This window comes from Zingiber officinale, chromosome 11A, assembly GCF_018446385.1.
Source record: "Zingiber officinale cultivar Zhangliang chromosome 11A, Zo_v1.1, whole genome shotgun sequence".
Classification (NCBI taxonomy): Eukaryota; Viridiplantae; Streptophyta; class Magnoliopsida; order Zingiberales; family Zingiberaceae; genus Zingiber; species Zingiber officinale.
The window spans coordinates 95,064,842-95,082,775 of record NC_056006.1 but is presented as its reverse complement, the minus strand read 5'-3'; the positions used below and the strand labels follow the sequence as shown (position 1 = coordinate 95,082,775).

Sequence of the window (17,934 nt, the reverse complement as noted above, 5' to 3'; positions counted from 1 at the left end):
ATCCGAACCATGTTACATAATCTTGTTAGCGTTTACTTTCTCTCTTAGTTTTTATTGTTATTATTCTACTACGCACTAACATTGTTGGAAGGTAAATGATTTTGGGGCCAACATCTATTCAACCCCTTTCTATCCAGTCAACAATCCTAAACAATAGGGTTCACTTGAGTCATCTACCAATGAATGCAACGATGGAATGATAATCATAGGATTGTATGTTATTTATGTTTTTGGATTTTTTATATGGAAATGGAAATTTTAGATTTTGATTCAAAACCTAACAAATAAGATGGAAAAATAAGTATGAAATGTATCCTAATGAAATGAACAACATCCTATCTACCCATTAATAGTGATATCACAATACATTGTCACTCTACTCTACAATTTCACCATCAACATAATTAAACTAAGGAATGGAATAACAAAGTATTAAATGAAATATAATATAGTAAATGAAAGCCAATGCAAGTAAAGGAAAGCTAACCTAACCTAAACTACAATTGCACCAGGATTATAGAAAGCGTAAAGCGATAAGATAACGAACTAAGCATTAAAGAAATCTAATCTAATCTAACAAAATATTTAAATGAAGTCATAGAATTGAGCAATTAAAAGAGCAATACAAAGCAAGACTTAAGCAAACAAAAATGCATCAAATTGAACCTAACTATTTGAAGAGACATTTCACCGAACACATGACATGCATGAATTAGAACCTAACTATGATTGGAGCATTTCATCATATCAATTGTGTGCATGAAACTATTTAAGAATAGTACGTGCAATTCAAACATGGAGAATCAAGTTTAATACAAGCATTCAACCATAATTAATAAATATCAACATGAATAAAAGCAAGTTACCACTCCACAATCCACACTCAACTTTCAATGCCAAAGGACTACCCTTGCCGTCACACAAGGGCCCTGAGATAGAATCCCTAACTCTGGTAAACAATAGCACACTATCGGTCTGCTACTTACTTTGACAACAACAATGAGATGACTCTTCACTTGAAGAAACCCTCTCCAAATGAAGTTGGCCGGCTTTGAGAATACTTTGTGAAATGGGATGAACTACCGCTACTCCTTCTTGCTGTGCCGCCTGAACCTCATATGGTAAAGTTGTCTGAAGGAATCTGGAAGGTGGAGGTCACACCGGAGAACCCCTCTGGTGAGGTAGATGCTCGAAGCTCGCTACCGCCACTGCCTCTTGAAGTGCGCTGCTACTGTCACTACAGTAAGGACTCTAGGGAGCAAGGGAAGTAGAAGAGAACACCGAAGAAACCTCTCTGATGAGCTGAGCTCAAACGGAGTCGTCCCGAAATTCACTACTGCCTTAAAGATTGTCGCTGCCGCTCACCACTTGGAATCAAGAAGAAGAAGAATGGACTGTGGATGAACGGCCAGTGGCAGTGAAGGAAAGGGAAGAGGCCGCTATCCGATTGTGAAGGAGGAAGAAGTGGTGGCGGCGGGTGATGGCTTGTCGCAAACCCTAAAATGAAGAAGAACCAAGATGTGCATCCGTGTGTGGGAATTGGGAGAAGAGGTAAGGTTAATGGGTTTCAGATTTTGGACTTAGGTTTTGGGTTCATAGGAAGTTTGGATCTGGATTTGATAAGAGAGATTGATATTGGACTATGAAATTGGCCTTCAAGATTGGACTTCAAAATTGGGCTTGAGGATTGGGTTTAAGGTTGAAACCATTCGAAGGTGATATCTTTCTTGATTGAGCTAGATGAACCCAACTCTTCATTTGACTTGGACCAAATATTCTCAAATTGAATTAACTTTAGATCTATAGTTTTGAGCCAATCAGTTTGACTTGACTCATATCCATGGCTTTTCTTTAATTCCCTACAAAATCATAAAATAATGTCAAAATTAGGGAGAGAGTATAAAAAGCTCATAAATATATTCTAACTCATGAATCATAATATTAAGCAGGATTTAAGCAAATGAGAGGATAAAAATGTCAAGTATGAGAGCTAAAATATCACATCAAAATACTAGTTATCAGCGAATCCAAATATCCCAAATATAGCACAAAAATTTTAATTTGTCGCAGATATTTAATTATCTAATGCTTCAATTTACAAGCAAAAGATTATGTCAGCATACATATATAAAAAATAGCGGTGAAATATTTAATTATCTGTCACTATCAGCAATGCATAATTAAATAAATCATCACTATTAACAAAGGATAATTAAATCTTTCATCTCTATTAGTGAGAGTCATACATCTGTCGTTATCCCGGAAGCAAAAAAGGAGTTTATCGCCCAATCGTTATTAGTAGCCACGGATATTGTAAGTCTATCACTAATAACGATGGTAATTATTAAGTTTATCGCTATATAGAGAAAGAAATTAAACATCCGTTGCTAATAGCTGATTTTCTTGTAATGGGTGATAAGATGTTTACGGATAAGGCCCGGAGCAAGTCAGGATGACTGGATGTTCGCGGGAAGGCCCAAAGCAGGTTAGGGTGACCAGTTGCGCGTGAGGAGGAACAAAACAAGTCAAGAGTAACCAGATCCAAATACTTGTGGGGAGGTCCAGAGCAGATCAGAGTGACCGAATGCTCGCAGAGAGATCCAGAACTAATCAAGAATAACTAGATGCTAACGGAGAGGTCCAGACCATCAGAATAATTGTGGTCCTTCGTTTGATGGCAGGATTGTTAAAGATACAATCAAAGTTACACATTCGAAATATATGAAAAATATTATGTGTTTAAAAGGATATAAGAAGTCTCTATTGATATGAAACCTTTTAGATAGAATCTCATAGCAAATCTAATATGTCATAAATACCTTTCTCTTTTACCTACATACATACCAAAAAGTTAATTAATAGTTAGCGAGATATAGGAATCCTTAAATAAAATAATAAATACAAATGAAATTATTGATATATTTTAATTAAGTTTGTAATTTATATTTTTGTTTATTTTTAAATAAAAAATAAATGGAAGGGAATTTATTACTTTAAAGACATTAATTTTAATATTAAATTTTAAGATTGTATTAATAGAGATATAATTACTTGCGTTTTGTATAAATTTTAATTTTTTATTTTGAGGCTTATATTTGGTATTTGAAATTTATTATTTTAACATGAATAAAGATAAGCTTAAATAAATTTTAACAATAATTTTATATAAATTTCAAGACTACATTAATGATAAATTAAGCATTTAAAAGATTGCAAATAATTTTCCTTTTATTTATTTAATTTATTTAATAATTCTTATATCTTACTAAGTATATATTTTAAAATATAATGAGTAAACATTTAAAGAATACAGATAATTTCCCTTTCATTATTTTATTTTAGTTATGATTTTTATATTTTTGTCTCTATATATATACAAGAGAATAGGCCAAGATTTACAACATATCACAATACTAAACTTTCCTATCATTTCACGTCATGTTACTTCGTATTTTATTTCTTGTGTTTATTTCAATTGGTGGGACACAAGCAAGATCATGGAACAAGAAAGCTAAGCATTCGCTTAAAACCATTCAGGTCATTATTAATATTTCTTTTGAGAATTTATAATTAATGTTTTTATTGATATTTTTTTTTGTCAGACAATAACTGGAGATCTATTTGACTGTGTTGATATGTACAAGCAACCAGCATTTGACCACCCGCTGTTGAAAAATCACACTCTTCAGGTATTGAGTATTAAAATTTTTTGTCAAATTGATATACATGATGCTTTTTATTGCATGATATAGTTCCTTTGGCTCTTTAACTGGCCTAATAATCTTTACATGCAGTTAAAACCAAGTAATCTTCCAAAAGGAATGAAACTTACAAAATCTGAACCAGCTTCTTTTTATGGATTCAATGATACTTGTCCTTTTGGCACTGTTCTTATCCACCGTGCTCAAAAACAAGATTTAATTGACTCTCAGCTCTTGAAAAACCAATTTAGAACACAAGCCATAGATAACCACATAATGGTGGAGGGAAGGCATGTGAGTTATAATTTTTTTTCACTTTTATTCTTATTATTATTTTAATTTTTATTCATTATTTATAGAGTTCAAATATAAATAATATTTGTATTATACATAGTATGCAATTATGCAAGCTCTGAGCGGTCCATTTTATGGAGCGTACGCCAAAATGACAACTCATAAACTTCCAGATCTACAACCTGATCAATCATCATCCAGCGCTATATATCTTTATGGTGATACAGATGTTCCAGGCAATGAAGTCAATGTGATCCAAGTGGGTTGGCATGTAAGTTAATATAAATCATTTATTAATATTGTTAGTTTTATATCATCACTAATACTAATTTCACAGGTTTTACCCGCCTTGTACAATTCTAGTTATCCTCGATTTTTTACTTTTTGGACAGTAAGTATAAATATTTTATATATTTTTAATTCTTTTAGCTTCATATATATATTCTTAGGTAAATTATTTATTTACGTGTTTTCAGAGTGATGGGTATGGGGAAAAAGGATGCTTGAATTTGGAATGCGCTGGTTTTGTTAGCACCACTAATATTTATGGACCTGGAAGTTTTATTTCTCAATTTTCCACATATGGCGGTGAACAAAAATATCTACCCATATTAATTGCTAGGGTAATTTATTTTTTTTTCCCTTTCTAAATGTGCTATGTTATTTTTATTGAAGGTTAATCCTTATTAATAAATTTTGTGTGTTTTCATTTATAGGATTCTAATACAGGGAATTGGTGGGTTACTTATAATGATCAGTTACCTCTTGGGTATTTTCCTAAGGAATTACTTCCTAAGATGGATCACTATGCAAGCGCTATTCAAATGGGTGGACGTGTTTACTCTCACTTGAATGTCCCAAGCCCTCCGATGGGTAGTGGTCATCCAATTAAAGAAGGACGTACTAAAACTGCTTCTTTCATTCAAGTTCAATTTGTGGATCAGATGAATAACTTGTACGGTTTGAATCCGGATTTTATTGATCCTGAGGCTGATATCGAAGATTATTATAGTGTAGGAGGTTATCGTTATGTTGATGATAAAGATAAATGTATTTTTAATTATGGAGGAGCTGGAGGTTTCAAAAAGTGATACCAACTTTGTTTGTAATAAATTATCTAAGGTTCATTAATAAATTTATATCAACTCTTTTTTACTATTGTTCCATATTGTACAAGAAAATTTTATTAAATTGAGATATATGTTGTTTTTTAATGGAATTATTTCGCGCCAAAATAAAACACTGGCCAGATCCAAAATGGATTCTTTTCATGCCCAAACCCAACCTTCCATTGTAATATCAAAGTCATTCTACATCATAATCCTTTTCCAAATGTCCAAGAGATTCTCTCTTTTATAGAGAGGAATTATGTATTCACATCTATGGATTATACTCAAATATGAACTCGTGCATGTGCATCAATTGTAACTAGGTTAATGGTTGCAAATCCTATTGATGCACATGCATTTCTATCTTAGAGCCCATCGAAGATAAGAGTGACAAGTGACAAAAGGCGATATCGTTCGCCTCCAGCGTCCCCGTCGTACCACGCCCAAGGTCTTCACGAGAGAGGTAAATCACGGTAGCTGGAGAAGTTAGTGCGCAGTGGGAAGAGGTGCACAAGGACCAGGGAATTACGCTCTGACTACCTCACGATTCGAACTCACGCTCTCAAGTAACAAGCTTCTACGCACTAACCGCTCCAGATAACCCCGTGGGGCCCATCGAAGGTAAGAGTGCACTTTGCATTGGTAGCTTGGTTGCATCAAGATAACTGATGTTTACCTTTTCATTACCATCCCATGTTTAGGAGTGAGCAAAATCTCAAAATCTCAGTTAAATCTAAATAATCGAACGAATCATTTTATTTTAAAAGTTTGACTCGGTTAAATCAAAATTTTATATTTTTAAAAAATTAATCTCAATTTATTCTGTTCAATTTCAATTATAAAATTTAAATTCAGGTAAAACAATTAAATTGAACTGTCAATAGTCAACTGATACATTATAATCAAGTGTGAAAGTGCTTTGATTAATTTGATAACCGGCCAAATTAATTATTTTATATTAGTTCGATTTACGATTTTAGTGACAAACTTGAATTAGTTCGGTTTGTTAAAATAAATGATTAGTTTGATAAGTTCGATTTTAATAGAATTCTCGACCATACCCATGTTACCCTTAAAAAAGATGAAATGTTACCCTTAAAAAACTTTCATCTTTTGATAAATTTCTATAAAAAAATTGCATTTTTTTTTTCTGAATTTGGAGATAAAGGTCAAAGCAAACTTGTTTGCAGGGGGAACAAATTATTGTGGAACAGTATTTATCTCTATGGAGTTGTCAATAGCCGAAACAACATGTTCAGTAAATAATTAAACTAATTAAATCATAATTATTATTTGCTAGTGTTGAAAATTCTGTCATCATTAAAATCAAAGATATATAAATCAGAAAAAATAGTAAAAAAATATTTGTCAATTATTAACTTTAATTAGTTTCCTTATTATTTAATTTTCTTTTCATTAGTTTTTTTCCGATGGTAAATTCTCTTTATAAACAAGAGAGTTATCTATTCTTTTGTATAAGCAATTATTTCTTCCTCATTTTCTAAGTTGGTATTAGAGCTATGTCAGAAATTTCGTCTGAAACCACTACAATCCCTACCACTATGGTAAAACCTTCTGAGACCTACAACACCATTCCAACTCTCATTCAGTTCAGATCACTAGCATCAGACAAAATGGTGACAACTTACTCCGGTAGTCGCAATGTAACACCCCAAATTTCATTGTTCGAAGTTCTAAAAGTGCTTATAAATATTTAGAAATGCTTTAGGAATATTCTAGAGATTTTTAAGAATTTTTAGAGTATTTTTATGAAATTTTCGGAGTTCGTACTTTTACCAAAAGAAAGAAGTTGTAAAAAATAAAGAAGTTCGGTCGAGGTTCGAACCCCCAACCTCCGACCCAATCCAAGACTTAAGCGAAGCGCGATAGCCAAGCGCTCAAGCAAGTATTTTATAATCAAAGTGATGGCGAAATAAATTTAAGTAATAACTGAAACCGAGAATACTCATTCGTATAAAAAGGAATCGGGTTATTTCCTCACGACCAAAACCCTCTCATCCTCTCCTCTCTCACGTGCGACGGTGCTGCTTGGGCGAAAACGAAGCCGAAGCTAGGGCTTCGTCTCCGGCGGCCGGCCAAGGGGTAATTCCGTGAGCTCTTCACAGATTCGAGACCCTCTCGTCGAGGAGAACCCGTAGGCACGAAGAAGAGGCCGAGATTTCAAGCTCTATGAAACCCTAGAAGCTTCTCTTCTCGGCTGTAAGTTCAAGAACACATAGGTAAGTGGTCTTGCCTGCAGTAGGAGTAGTTTCGGATCTTTGTTTCCTTCTTTAGTTTGAGTTTTTCAACAGACAATTAATAGAAGTCTAATTCCAGCAAGTTTAGATTTTTTTTTGCTATTTATGGGGTACGAACAACCCCTTACCCTTAGCATGTTAGTTGAGTTTTCTTGCTTCTTGATTGTGCATGTTAGTATTTCAGTTTTTAGTTTTGTTACTGATTTAGGGAGCATGAACAGTCTACGTTTTAAGTATACCATGTTGGTTTGCTCTGTTACTGCAATGAACAAGAACAACTTTATTTGAACCATGCCGTTTAGACCTTTTCTGCTTTCCAATTAGCACGGACAGCCTTACCTACGCTCCAGCATGCAGTTTTAGATGTTCCTTTTGTTGGATCGTGAAACGTCGATAGAGGGGGGGGTGAATATCGATTCGAAAAACCAGCGTTAATAAGAGTTAAGTGCAGCGGAATAATAAAGACTGAGACAAACTGAACACAGTGGTTTTTACTTCGTTCGGAGCCTGTGACGACTCCTACTCGAAGGCCCGTACTCCGTGAGTACTTTCGTTGGGCAATTCACTAGCAATTCGAAATAATGATTTACAAAAATAGTACAATGAATGCTAATGAAAATTAAAACAAATACCGACAAGAAAGAAAAGGAAGGAGCGTAGTGTCGGAGCTTTGTTAGCGTCGCAGAAGCGCAGAGCAGTAGAAGACTTTTCTTTTTTTGTTGTTGTACTGAAGCTCCCCTCTGACCCTTCTGTTATATGATGCTCGGGGCGCCCTGGATGCCTTCCGGACGCCCTGGTGAGACGTGGCAAGTCCAACCAGCGAGCTCTAAGTGGCGACGCACGATCAGGATAATTTTTGCCTCCAGGGCGCCCGGATCCCTTCCGGGCGCCTGGACCTCCGGGCGCCCGGACCACCTTTTTCCAGCTAACAATCTTTCCTGCAAAACAAGGTTAGTCCGAGACAAAATAGATCCTGCAAAATAAAGTGTTAACATAATCACAGTTCAACAAAGTAATAGCAAAGAGTATGACTTAGATTCCGTCTTTCCGAGACCGGAATCAAGTCACGATCTCGACTTAGATATCCGAAATGGATCAAAGCCGGATCGACGCCTAATGTTCCCTTCCCGGGAACGCGTCCTCGCAGTCACTCCCCTCCAGTGACTTACCTCACTTACCTGTCAAACGTCCGGTCAGCTCTTCGACCCATCTGGACTTCTCGTCAGCTATCCGGTCAGCCCGTCGACCTAGCTGGACTTCTCGTCAGCTATCCGGTTTGTAATAAGAAGATTGCTAATCTAAAACAAATGTAGCTCACTAAAATCTCCTTTTTCCAAGGCAGAGTAGCCTTTTACAATGTTGAAAGCTCAGAAAAGTAAAGAACAAAATTGGAAACTGAAGTACAAAACTCGTTTACAAGTGTTGTTCTAAACTACTAAGAGCAGAGCTTTATTTATAGCCTACTGGTCAAATTTGACCATGGCTAACGTGGCTCGATCTGGGCGCCTAAACCTATTTGGGCTCCCTAGCATGGCAAAGTCTATCTCCATGCAACGGGTTTCGCAATGACGTGAAGATAAATTTTTATCCACTCCCGGGCACCCGGACCAGCTCTAGGTGCCCGGACAACGATCCAGCGATGATCCACTTGACAAGGTGCCTTGGTTGGCACCAAATTAGTTCGGGCGCCTAGACCATCTTGTCCGGGCGCTCAGACTGGTCAGCCATGTGCTAACCGTCCGACGCCTTCTCCAATCATTGCCTCTTTCTCCGGTCGCTTGTGTGATCCTTTGGCCTTCCAAAATTGAGCTCACCCGAACCCAATTCTAGCCTTCTCTCCTCAAGCAGTCTTCCATCCGGCTTCTCGCCCCTTGAAAATACTGTGCGCTTCCTTCTTGTATGCCAACATACTCTTCTGTAGCACCTCGCCCCTCAGATACATCGAGTCCGTCAACTCGCTTCCCATGTCATCCTTCTCGCTAGCTACGTCTTCCGCTCAACTTCTTGTGTCTCTAAGTTCCTGCACACTTAGACACAAAAATCAAATACATAGGATCTAACTTGACTTAGTTGATCACATCAAAACTACCATGATGTACTTACAATTTCTCCGTTTTTAATGTGGATCGACTAAGTTAAGTTGGGGTAAATCAGAACATTATAGTAAATGAATATGCAAATTAAAGCATTAATTATGCAAATTAAAATGTAAAATGTAAAATGTACATCCCTTAGATTTAATCTATAATTCTCCGCCTTTGATCACATTAAAATTAAGGGTAAACAAATACTAAGGATTTACACAATTAGTGACTAACACTTAGAAGAATTTTTTTTGGAAAGTATTTTTTTGAAAACTGAATTTTTATGATTTTAAAATTAGTTTTTAAAAGAAACAATTTTAAAATTATTTTTTATCATTTAAAAATTATAAATTTTTTGTAACGGTTAAATATATTTATCTAAAATAGTGATAAAATTATCAAAGAAGACATCATTAATTAAAGCAGTAATTAATTATCCTATATAGAGAGATATATTTTTATAAAAATATTTTGAAAATAGATTTTAAGTTCAAAAATCTTGTAAAATTTTCTAATTATGTAAAATAGAACTTATTTTTGCAGAAAAATAAAGTTACAAAAATTGAATATTCAAGTATTTTTTAATATTAAAATTAGCATTTTGACAAAAAAAAAAGTCGTAGATAACATGATGCTTTATCATAAAAAATAAATTTTTTAAAAATAACTCTATGAAGTAATATTAATTTAAAAAAATATGATTTTTATTAAAAAATTTATAAAAAATAATACAGAGGTCACAAAATTTTAAAAGTTTCCTACGGATAAGAAATAAAATACTTTTTTAGAAAAAAAAATTAAGATCTATTTAATTGTAAACATAAGGATTTTAAAAAATTATTCGAAAAAGTTAGATAGTTTTAAGTAAAAAAATATTAAATCAAATTAAAAATAACAATTGCATAAAGATTTTATCTAGATATGATTTTGGAACATAATATAGTTTTTTACCTATTGCATTAATCAGAAATTTTTTTGAAATATACTTTTTTTTACATAGGATTGTATGTTATTTATGTTTTTGGATTTTTGATATGGAAATCGAAATTTTGGATTTTGATTCTAAACATAACAAATGAGAAAGCAAAACAAGTATAAAATTTATTCTAATGAAATAAACAACATCCTATCTACCCATTAATAATGATCTCACAATGTATTATCACTCTACGCTATAATTTTACCATCAACAGAATTAAACTAAGGAATAAAATAATAAAGTATTAAATGAAACGTAATTTAGTAAATGAAAGCCAATGCAAGTAAAGAAAAACTAACTTAACCTAAATTACAATTGCACTAGGATTAAAGAAAACATAAAGCAAGAAATTAACGAACTAAGCATTAAAGAAATCTAATCTAATCTAACAAAATATTTAAATGAAGTCATAAAACTGAGCAATTGAAAGAGCAACACAAAGCAAGAGTTAAGTAAACTAAGATGCATCAAATTGAACCTAACTATTTAAAGAGACATTTCACCGAACACATGACATGCATGAATTAGAACCTAACTACGATTGGAACATTTCATCAAATCAGTTGTGTGCATAAAACTATTTAAGCATAGTACGTGCAATTCAAACATGGAGAATCAAGTCTAATACAAGCATTCAACCATAATTAATAAATATCAATATAAATAAAACTAAGTTACCACTCCACAATCCACACTCAACTTTCAATGCCAAAGAACTACCCTTGCCGTCACACAAGGGTCCAGAGATAGAATCCTTAACCGAATCCCTAACTCTGGTGAACAATAGCGCACTGTCGGTCTGTTGCTTACTTCGACAACAACGATGGGATGACTCTTCACTTGAAGAAACCCTCTCCAAATGAAGTTGGCCGACTGTAAGAATACTTTGTGAAATGGGATGAACTACCCCTGCTCTTTCTTGCTCTATCGCCTGAACCCCAAATGGTAAAGTTGTCTGAAGGAAGCTGGAAGGTGGAGGTCACACCGAAGAACCCCTCTGGTGAGGTAGATGCTTGGAGCTCGCTGCCGCCACTGCCTCTTGAAGTGCGTTGCTACTGTCACTACAATAAGGACTTTAGGGAGCAAGGGAAGTAGAAGAGAACACTGGAGAAACCTCTCCGGTGAGCTGAGCTCAAACGGAGTCATCACCGAAATTCACTGCCGCCTTGAAGAGTGTCGCTGCCACTTACCACTTGGAATCAAGAAGAAGAAGAATGGATTGTGGATGGATGGCCAGTGGTAGTGAAGGAAAGGGAAGAGGCCACTCGCCGATTGTGAAGGAGGAAGAAGTGGCGCAGCGGGTGATGGCTTGTCACGAATCCTAAAACGAAGAAGAACCAAGATGTGCGTTCGTGTGTGGGAACTGGGAATTAGGAGAAGAGGTAAGGTTAATGGGTTTCAAATTTTGGACTTAGGTTTTGGGTTCATAGGAAGTTTGGATCTGGATTTGATACGAGAGATTGATATTGGACTATGAAATTGGCCTTCAAGATTGGACTTCAAAATTGGGCTTGAGGATTGGGTTTAAGGTTGAAACCATTCGAAGGTGATATCTTTCTTGATTGAGCTAGATGAACCCAACTCTTCATTTGACTTGGACCAAATATTCTCAAATTGAACCGACTTTAGATCTATAGCTCTGAGCTTATCGGTTTGACTTGACTCATATCCATGGCTCTTCTTTAATTCCCTACAAAATCATAAAATAATGTCAAAATTAGGGAGAGAGTACAAAAAGCTCATAATTAAATATATCCTAACTCATGAATCATAATATTAAAGAAGATTTAAGCAAATGAGAGGATAAAAATGCCAAGTATGAGAGCTAAAATATCACATCAAAATACTAGTTATCAGCGAGCCCAAATATCCCAAATATATCAAAAAAAATTTAATCTGTCGCTATTAGCAACAGATATTTAATTATCCAATGCTTCAGTTTACAAGCAAAAGATTATGTCAGCATACATATATAAAATATAGCGGCGAAATATTTAATTATCCATCACTATCAACAATGGATAATTAAATCTTTCATCTCTATTAGTGAGAGTCATACATCTGTCGTTATTCCAACGGCAAAAAAGGAGTTTATCGCCCAATCATTATTAGTAGCCACGGATATTGTAAGTCTATCACTAATAATGCTGGTAATTATTAAGTTTATCGCTATATAGAGAAAGAAATTAAACATCCGTCGCTAATAGCTGATTTTCTTATAATAGGTGATCGGATGTTTGCGGATAAGGCCCGGATCAGGTCAGGGAGATTGGATGCTCGCGGGAAGGCCCAGAGCAGGTTAGGGTGACTAAATGCTCATAGAGAGGTCCAGAGCATGTCAGAGTGATCGGATGCTCGCGGAGATTCCTAGAACAGGTCAAGAATGACTAGATGCTCATGGAGAGGTCCAAACCATCAGAGTAATTGTGATCTTTCGTTTGAGGGAGGATTATTAGGGATACAATCAAAGTCCTACATTCAAAAGATATGAAAAAATTATATGTTTAAAAGGATGTAAGATATCTCCATTGACATGTAGTCTTTTGGATAGAGCCTAAGAGCAAATCTAATATGTCATAAATACCTTTCTCTCTTTGCAGACATACACACCAAAAAGTTCATAGTTAGCTAGATATAGGAATCATTAAATAAAATAATAAATAATAAATGAAATTATTGGTATATTTTAAGTTTGTAATTTATATTTTCTGTTTATTTTTAAATAAAAATAAATGGAAGGAAATTTCTTATTTTAACAACATTAATTTTAATATTAATTTTTATTAAATTTTAAGATTATATTAATAGAGAGATAATTACTTGCGTTTTGTATAAATTTAAATTTTTTATTTTGAGGCTTATATTTGGTATACATTTTGAAATTTATTATTTTAACATTAATAAAGATAATCTTAAATAAATTTTAACAATAATTTTATATAAATTTCAAGACTACATTAATGATAAATTAAACATTTAAAAGATTGCAAAGAATTTTCCTTTTATTTATTTATTTTATTTAATAATTCTTATATCTTACTAAGTATAGATTTTAAGATATAATGAGTAAACATTTAAAGAATACAGATAATTTCCCTTTCATTATTTTATTTTAGTTATGATTCTTATATTTTTGTCTCTATTTATAAACAAGTGAATAGGCCAAGATTTACAGCATATCACAATACTAAACTTTCGTATCATTTCACATCATGTTACTTCGTATTTTATTTCTTGTGTTTATTTCAATTGGTGGGACACGAGCAAGATCATGGAACAAGAAACCTAAGCATTCGCTTAAAACCATTCAGGTCATTATTAATATTTCTTTTGAGAATTTATAATTAATGTTTTTATTGATTTTTTTTTTTGTCAGACAATAACTGGAGATCTATTTGACTGTGTTGATATGTACAAGCAACCAGCATTTGACCACCCGTTGTTGAAAAATCACACTCTTCAGGTATTGAATATTAAAAAAATTAGTCAAATTGTTATACATGATGCTTTTTATTGCATGATATAGTTCCTTTGGCTCTTTAACTAGCCTAATAATCTTTACATGCAGTTAAAACCAAGTAATCTTCCAAAAGGAATGAAACTTACAAAATCTGAACCAGCTTCTTTTTATGGATTCAATGATACTTGTCCTTTTGGCACTGTTCTTATCCACCGTGCTCAAAAACAAGATTTAATTGACTCTCAGCTTTTGAAAAACCAATTTAGAACACAAGCCAGAGATAGCCACATAATGGTGGAGGGAAGTCATGTGAGTTATAATTTTTTTCACTTTTATTCTTATTATTATTTTAATTTTTATTCATTATTTATAGAGTTCAAATATAAATAATATTTGTATTATACATAGTATGCAATTATGCAAGCTCTGAGCGGTCCATTTTATGGAGTGTACGCCAAAATGACAACTCATAAGCTTCCAGATCTACAAGCTGATCAAACATCATCCAGCTTTATATATCTTTATGGTGATACAAATGTTCAAGACAATAAAATCAATGTGATCCAAGCGGGTTGGCAGGTAAGTTAATATAAATCATTTATTAATATTGTTAGTTTTATATCATCACTAATACTAATTTCACAGGTTTCACCCCCCTTGTACAATTCTAGTTATCCTCGATTTTTTACTTTTTGGACCGTAAGTATAAATATTTTATATATTTTTAATTCTTTTAGCTTCATATATATATTCTTAGGTAAATTATTTATTTACGTGTTTTCAGAGTGATGGGTATGAGGAAACGGGATGCATGAATTTGGAATGCGCTGGTTTTGTTAGCACCACTAATATTTATGGACCTGGAAGTTTTATTTCTCAATTTTCCACGTATGGCGGTGAACAAAAATATCTACCCATATTAATTGCTAGGGTAATTTATTTTTTTTTTCCCTTTCTAAATGTGCTATGTTATTTTTATTGAAGGTTAATCCTTATTAATAAATTTTGTGTGTTTTCATTTATAGGATTCTAATACAGGGAATTGGTGGGTTACTTATAATGATCAGTTACCTCTTGGGTATTTCCCTAAGGAATTACTTCCTAAGATGGATGACTATGCAAGCGCTATTCAAATGGGTGGACGTGTTTACTCTCACTTGAATGTCCCAAGCCCTCCGATGGGTAGTGGTCATCCAATTAAAGAAGGACGTACTAAAACTGCTTCTTTCATTCAAGTTCAATTTGTGGATCAGATGAATAACTTGTACGGTTTGAATCCGGATTTTATTGATCCTGAGGCTGATATCGAAGATTATTATAGTGTAGGAGGTTATCGTTATGTTGATGATAAAGATAAATATATTTTTAATTATGGAGGACCTGGAGGATTCAAAAAGTGATACCAACTTTGTTTGTAACAAATTATCTAAGGTTCATTAATAAATTTATGTCAACTCTTTTTTACTATTGTTCCATATTGTGCAAGAAAATTTTATTAAATTGAGATGTATGCTTTTTAATGGAATTATTTAGTGCCAAACTAAAAAACTGGCCAGATCCAAAATGGATTCTTTTCATGCCCAAACCCAACCTTCCATTGTAATATCAAAGTCATTAGACATCATGATCGTTTTCCATATGTCCAAGAGATTCTCTCTTTTATAGAGAGGAATTATGTATTCACATCTATGGATTATACTCAAATATGAACTTGTGCATGTGCATCAATTGTAACTAGGCTAATGGTTGTAAATCCTATTGATGCACATGCATTTCTATCTTAGAGCCCATGGAAGATAAGAGTGCACTTTGCATTGGTTGCGGTAGCTTGGTTGCATCAAGATAACTGATGTTTACCTCCTTCGTTACCATCCCATGTTTAGATAGGTGGGATTTTCTTATCCGTAACTCTTGGTCTGTTTTTGAACCAGAGATTACTGATAGATGGAATCTTATGGACCCTACCTGTTATACAGGTAGGGTCCATAAATTTTCACCTATAAATAAAATGGTCAATCCTCTGGATTGTACTTTGTGGTCCAAAGGATCCAATCATGCTCATGAAATAACAGGTAGGGTCCATAAATTTTCACCTATAAATAAAATGGTCAATCCTCTGGATTGTACTTTGTGGTCCAAAGGATCCAATCAGAGTGAGCAAGATCTCAAAATCTAAGTTAAATCTAAATAATCGAATGAATTATTTTATTTTAAAAGTTTGAGTGGGTTAAATCAAAATTTTATATTTTAAAAAAATTAATCTCAATTTATTCGGTTCAATTTCGATTATAAAATTTAAATTCAGTTAAAACAATTAAATTGAACTGTCAATAGTCAACTGATACATTATAATCAATCAATTGTTGATTCACAAATCAATCACAATAAATTTAGAAATTAACTTATGCAGTCGACTATCCATATAGTAGGCAATTGTTAATAAAAAAAAGTTTGATTAATTTGATAACCGACCAAATTAATTATTTTATACTAGTTCGATTTACGATTTTAGTGGCAAACTTCAATTAATTCGGTTTGTTAAAATAAATGATTAGTTTGATAAGTTCGATTTTAATAGAATTCTCGACCCTACTCATGTTACCCTTAAAAAAACTTTCATCTTTTTATAGATTTCTATAAAAAAAATTGCATTTTTTTTTTTTGCTGAATTTGGAGATAAAGGTTTGTTGCGCAAAGAGAGGACAATACCTCTCAACCTCTAAACCACGGAAGAAGATAAAGAGAGAAAAGAGATCGCGTGAAACAACAAGACAAAGACGTACAAAAGGAGAGCAAACACGAGGAAGGAGAAGAAGAAGATAAAGAAAAAAGAATTACCGTGGTTCGGCGACTTACCTACTCCACAAAACGGCCGAAAATTTATTAGAATTCTCTCTACATAAGAGAATCACATCTAATGATTCTTGTGTTTTTGTTGTTGTGCAACAGACTTACAATAGTCCCTATAAATAATGCTAAACTCCATACCCGATAAAATCATAACAGAATTTTGTTATGAAAAATCACAACAAAATTCTGTTATATAAAATCTTAACAGAATTTTATTAAGAAAATTTTAACAGATTTTTCTTTCATAACATCCCTCATATTAACCTTTATCCAAATATCATTTCTCATATTAATCAAAGGATGTTAGGCTTCTGGGCTGGTTGTCACATGCGCTTCCCGATTTACCCTGGTGGCCGGTGGGAAACTTCCGTGGGACCGGGCCGGTTACCCCAGGCTCGACGTTACCCAGCCTGGTTAATCATTTTTTTTTATTCAAATATAAGCCACCCCCTCAACAATCTCCACCTTGGTGAATATTCACCACTTCGAAGAACACGAGTATCTGAACAAAACTCCATCTGGATCTCTAGGTCTGGGCTTCATTCCTCTAGCATCTAGAGATATGGATCAAGTTCAAGTAATGTTTAAACTTCTCTATGGTCACTGGCTTTGTCAGCATATTTGCAGCATTGCCTGCAGTATGAACTTTCTCAAGTTGAATTTCCCCAGAAGTAATCAACTCTCTGATCTTGTGAAACCTCACATCAATGTGCTTGGTTCTCGCATGATACACTTGATTCTTCACTAAATAGATAGCACTCTGACTATCGCATAACAACTTGACTCCACCTTGTTGAACACCCAGTTCTCTGACCAACCCTGTAAGCCATAAAGCTTCCTTCGCTGCTTCAGCTGCTGTCATGTACTCGGACTCCGTAATAGACAATGCAACAATAGATTGTATAATAGATTTCCAAAAAATAGGTCCTCCTACCATAGTGAACATGTATCCTGTAGTAGACCTTTTGTTATCTAAATCTCCTGCATAGTCCGCATCTACGTATCCAGCAACTGAAGGATCTTCCGGTTGTCTATTGAACATGATATCATAATCAGTTGTATTTCTCAAGTATCTGAAAATCCATTTCACTACATCCCAATGTGGTCGACTAGGATTTGAGAGAAACTTGCTCACCATATTAACTACTTGCGCCAAATCTAGTCTTGTGTAAACTATGGCATACATCAGACAACCAATT

The 17,934-nt window shown here is 34.0% G+C and overlaps 2 protein-coding genes across 2 annotated transcripts; both read left to right on the top strand.

The window, feature by feature from the left end:
• The first annotated feature begins 3,438 nt into the window (after nucleotides 1-3,438).
• LOC122031619 lies at nucleotides 3,439-5,086 on the top strand. Its single transcript, XM_042590711.1, has 7 exons — nucleotides 3,439-3,537; nucleotides 3,603-3,689; nucleotides 3,795-3,995; nucleotides 4,096-4,266; nucleotides 4,333-4,386; nucleotides 4,472-4,618; nucleotides 4,712-5,086. The coding sequence occupies exons 1-7, from the start codon at nucleotides 3,439-3,441 to the stop codon at nucleotides 5,084-5,086; spliced, it is 1,134 nt and encodes a 377-aa protein (XP_042446645.1).
• Nucleotides 5,087-11,654: 6,568 nt separating this feature from the next.
• Nucleotides 11,655-15,285, top strand: LOC122031618. Its single transcript, XM_042590710.1, has 7 exons — nucleotides 11,655-11,726; nucleotides 13,802-13,888; nucleotides 13,994-14,194; nucleotides 14,294-14,464; nucleotides 14,531-14,584; nucleotides 14,670-14,816; nucleotides 14,911-15,285. Exons 1-7 carry the CDS (start codon nucleotides 11,655-11,657, stop codon nucleotides 15,283-15,285), a joined length of 1,107 nt encoding a protein of 368 aa, XP_042446644.1.
• The last annotated feature ends 2,649 nt before the right edge of the window (nucleotides 15,286-17,934 follow it).

Coding starts and splice junctions, on each gene's coding strand:
- LOC122031619 (XM_042590711.1), top strand. CDS start 3,439: ATGTTACTTCGTATTTTATTTCTTGTGTTTATTTCAATTGGTGGGACA. Junction 4,267..4,332: donor TGATCCAAGTGGGTTGGCAT/GTAAGTTAATAT, acceptor CTAATTTCACAG/GTTTTACCCGCCTTGTACAA. Junction 4,619..4,711: donor TACCCATATTAATTGCTAGG/GTAATTTATTTT, acceptor TTTCATTTATAG/GATTCTAATACAGGGAATTG.
- LOC122031618 (XM_042590710.1), top strand. CDS start 11,655: ATGGCCAGTGGTAGTGAAGGAAAGGGAAGAGGCCACTCGCCGATTGTG. Junction 13,889..13,993: donor TGAAAAATCACACTCTTCAG/GTATTGAATATT, acceptor CTTTACATGCAG/TTAAAACCAAGTAATCTTCC. Junction 14,817..14,910: donor TACCCATATTAATTGCTAGG/GTAATTTATTTT, acceptor TTTCATTTATAG/GATTCTAATACAGGGAATTG.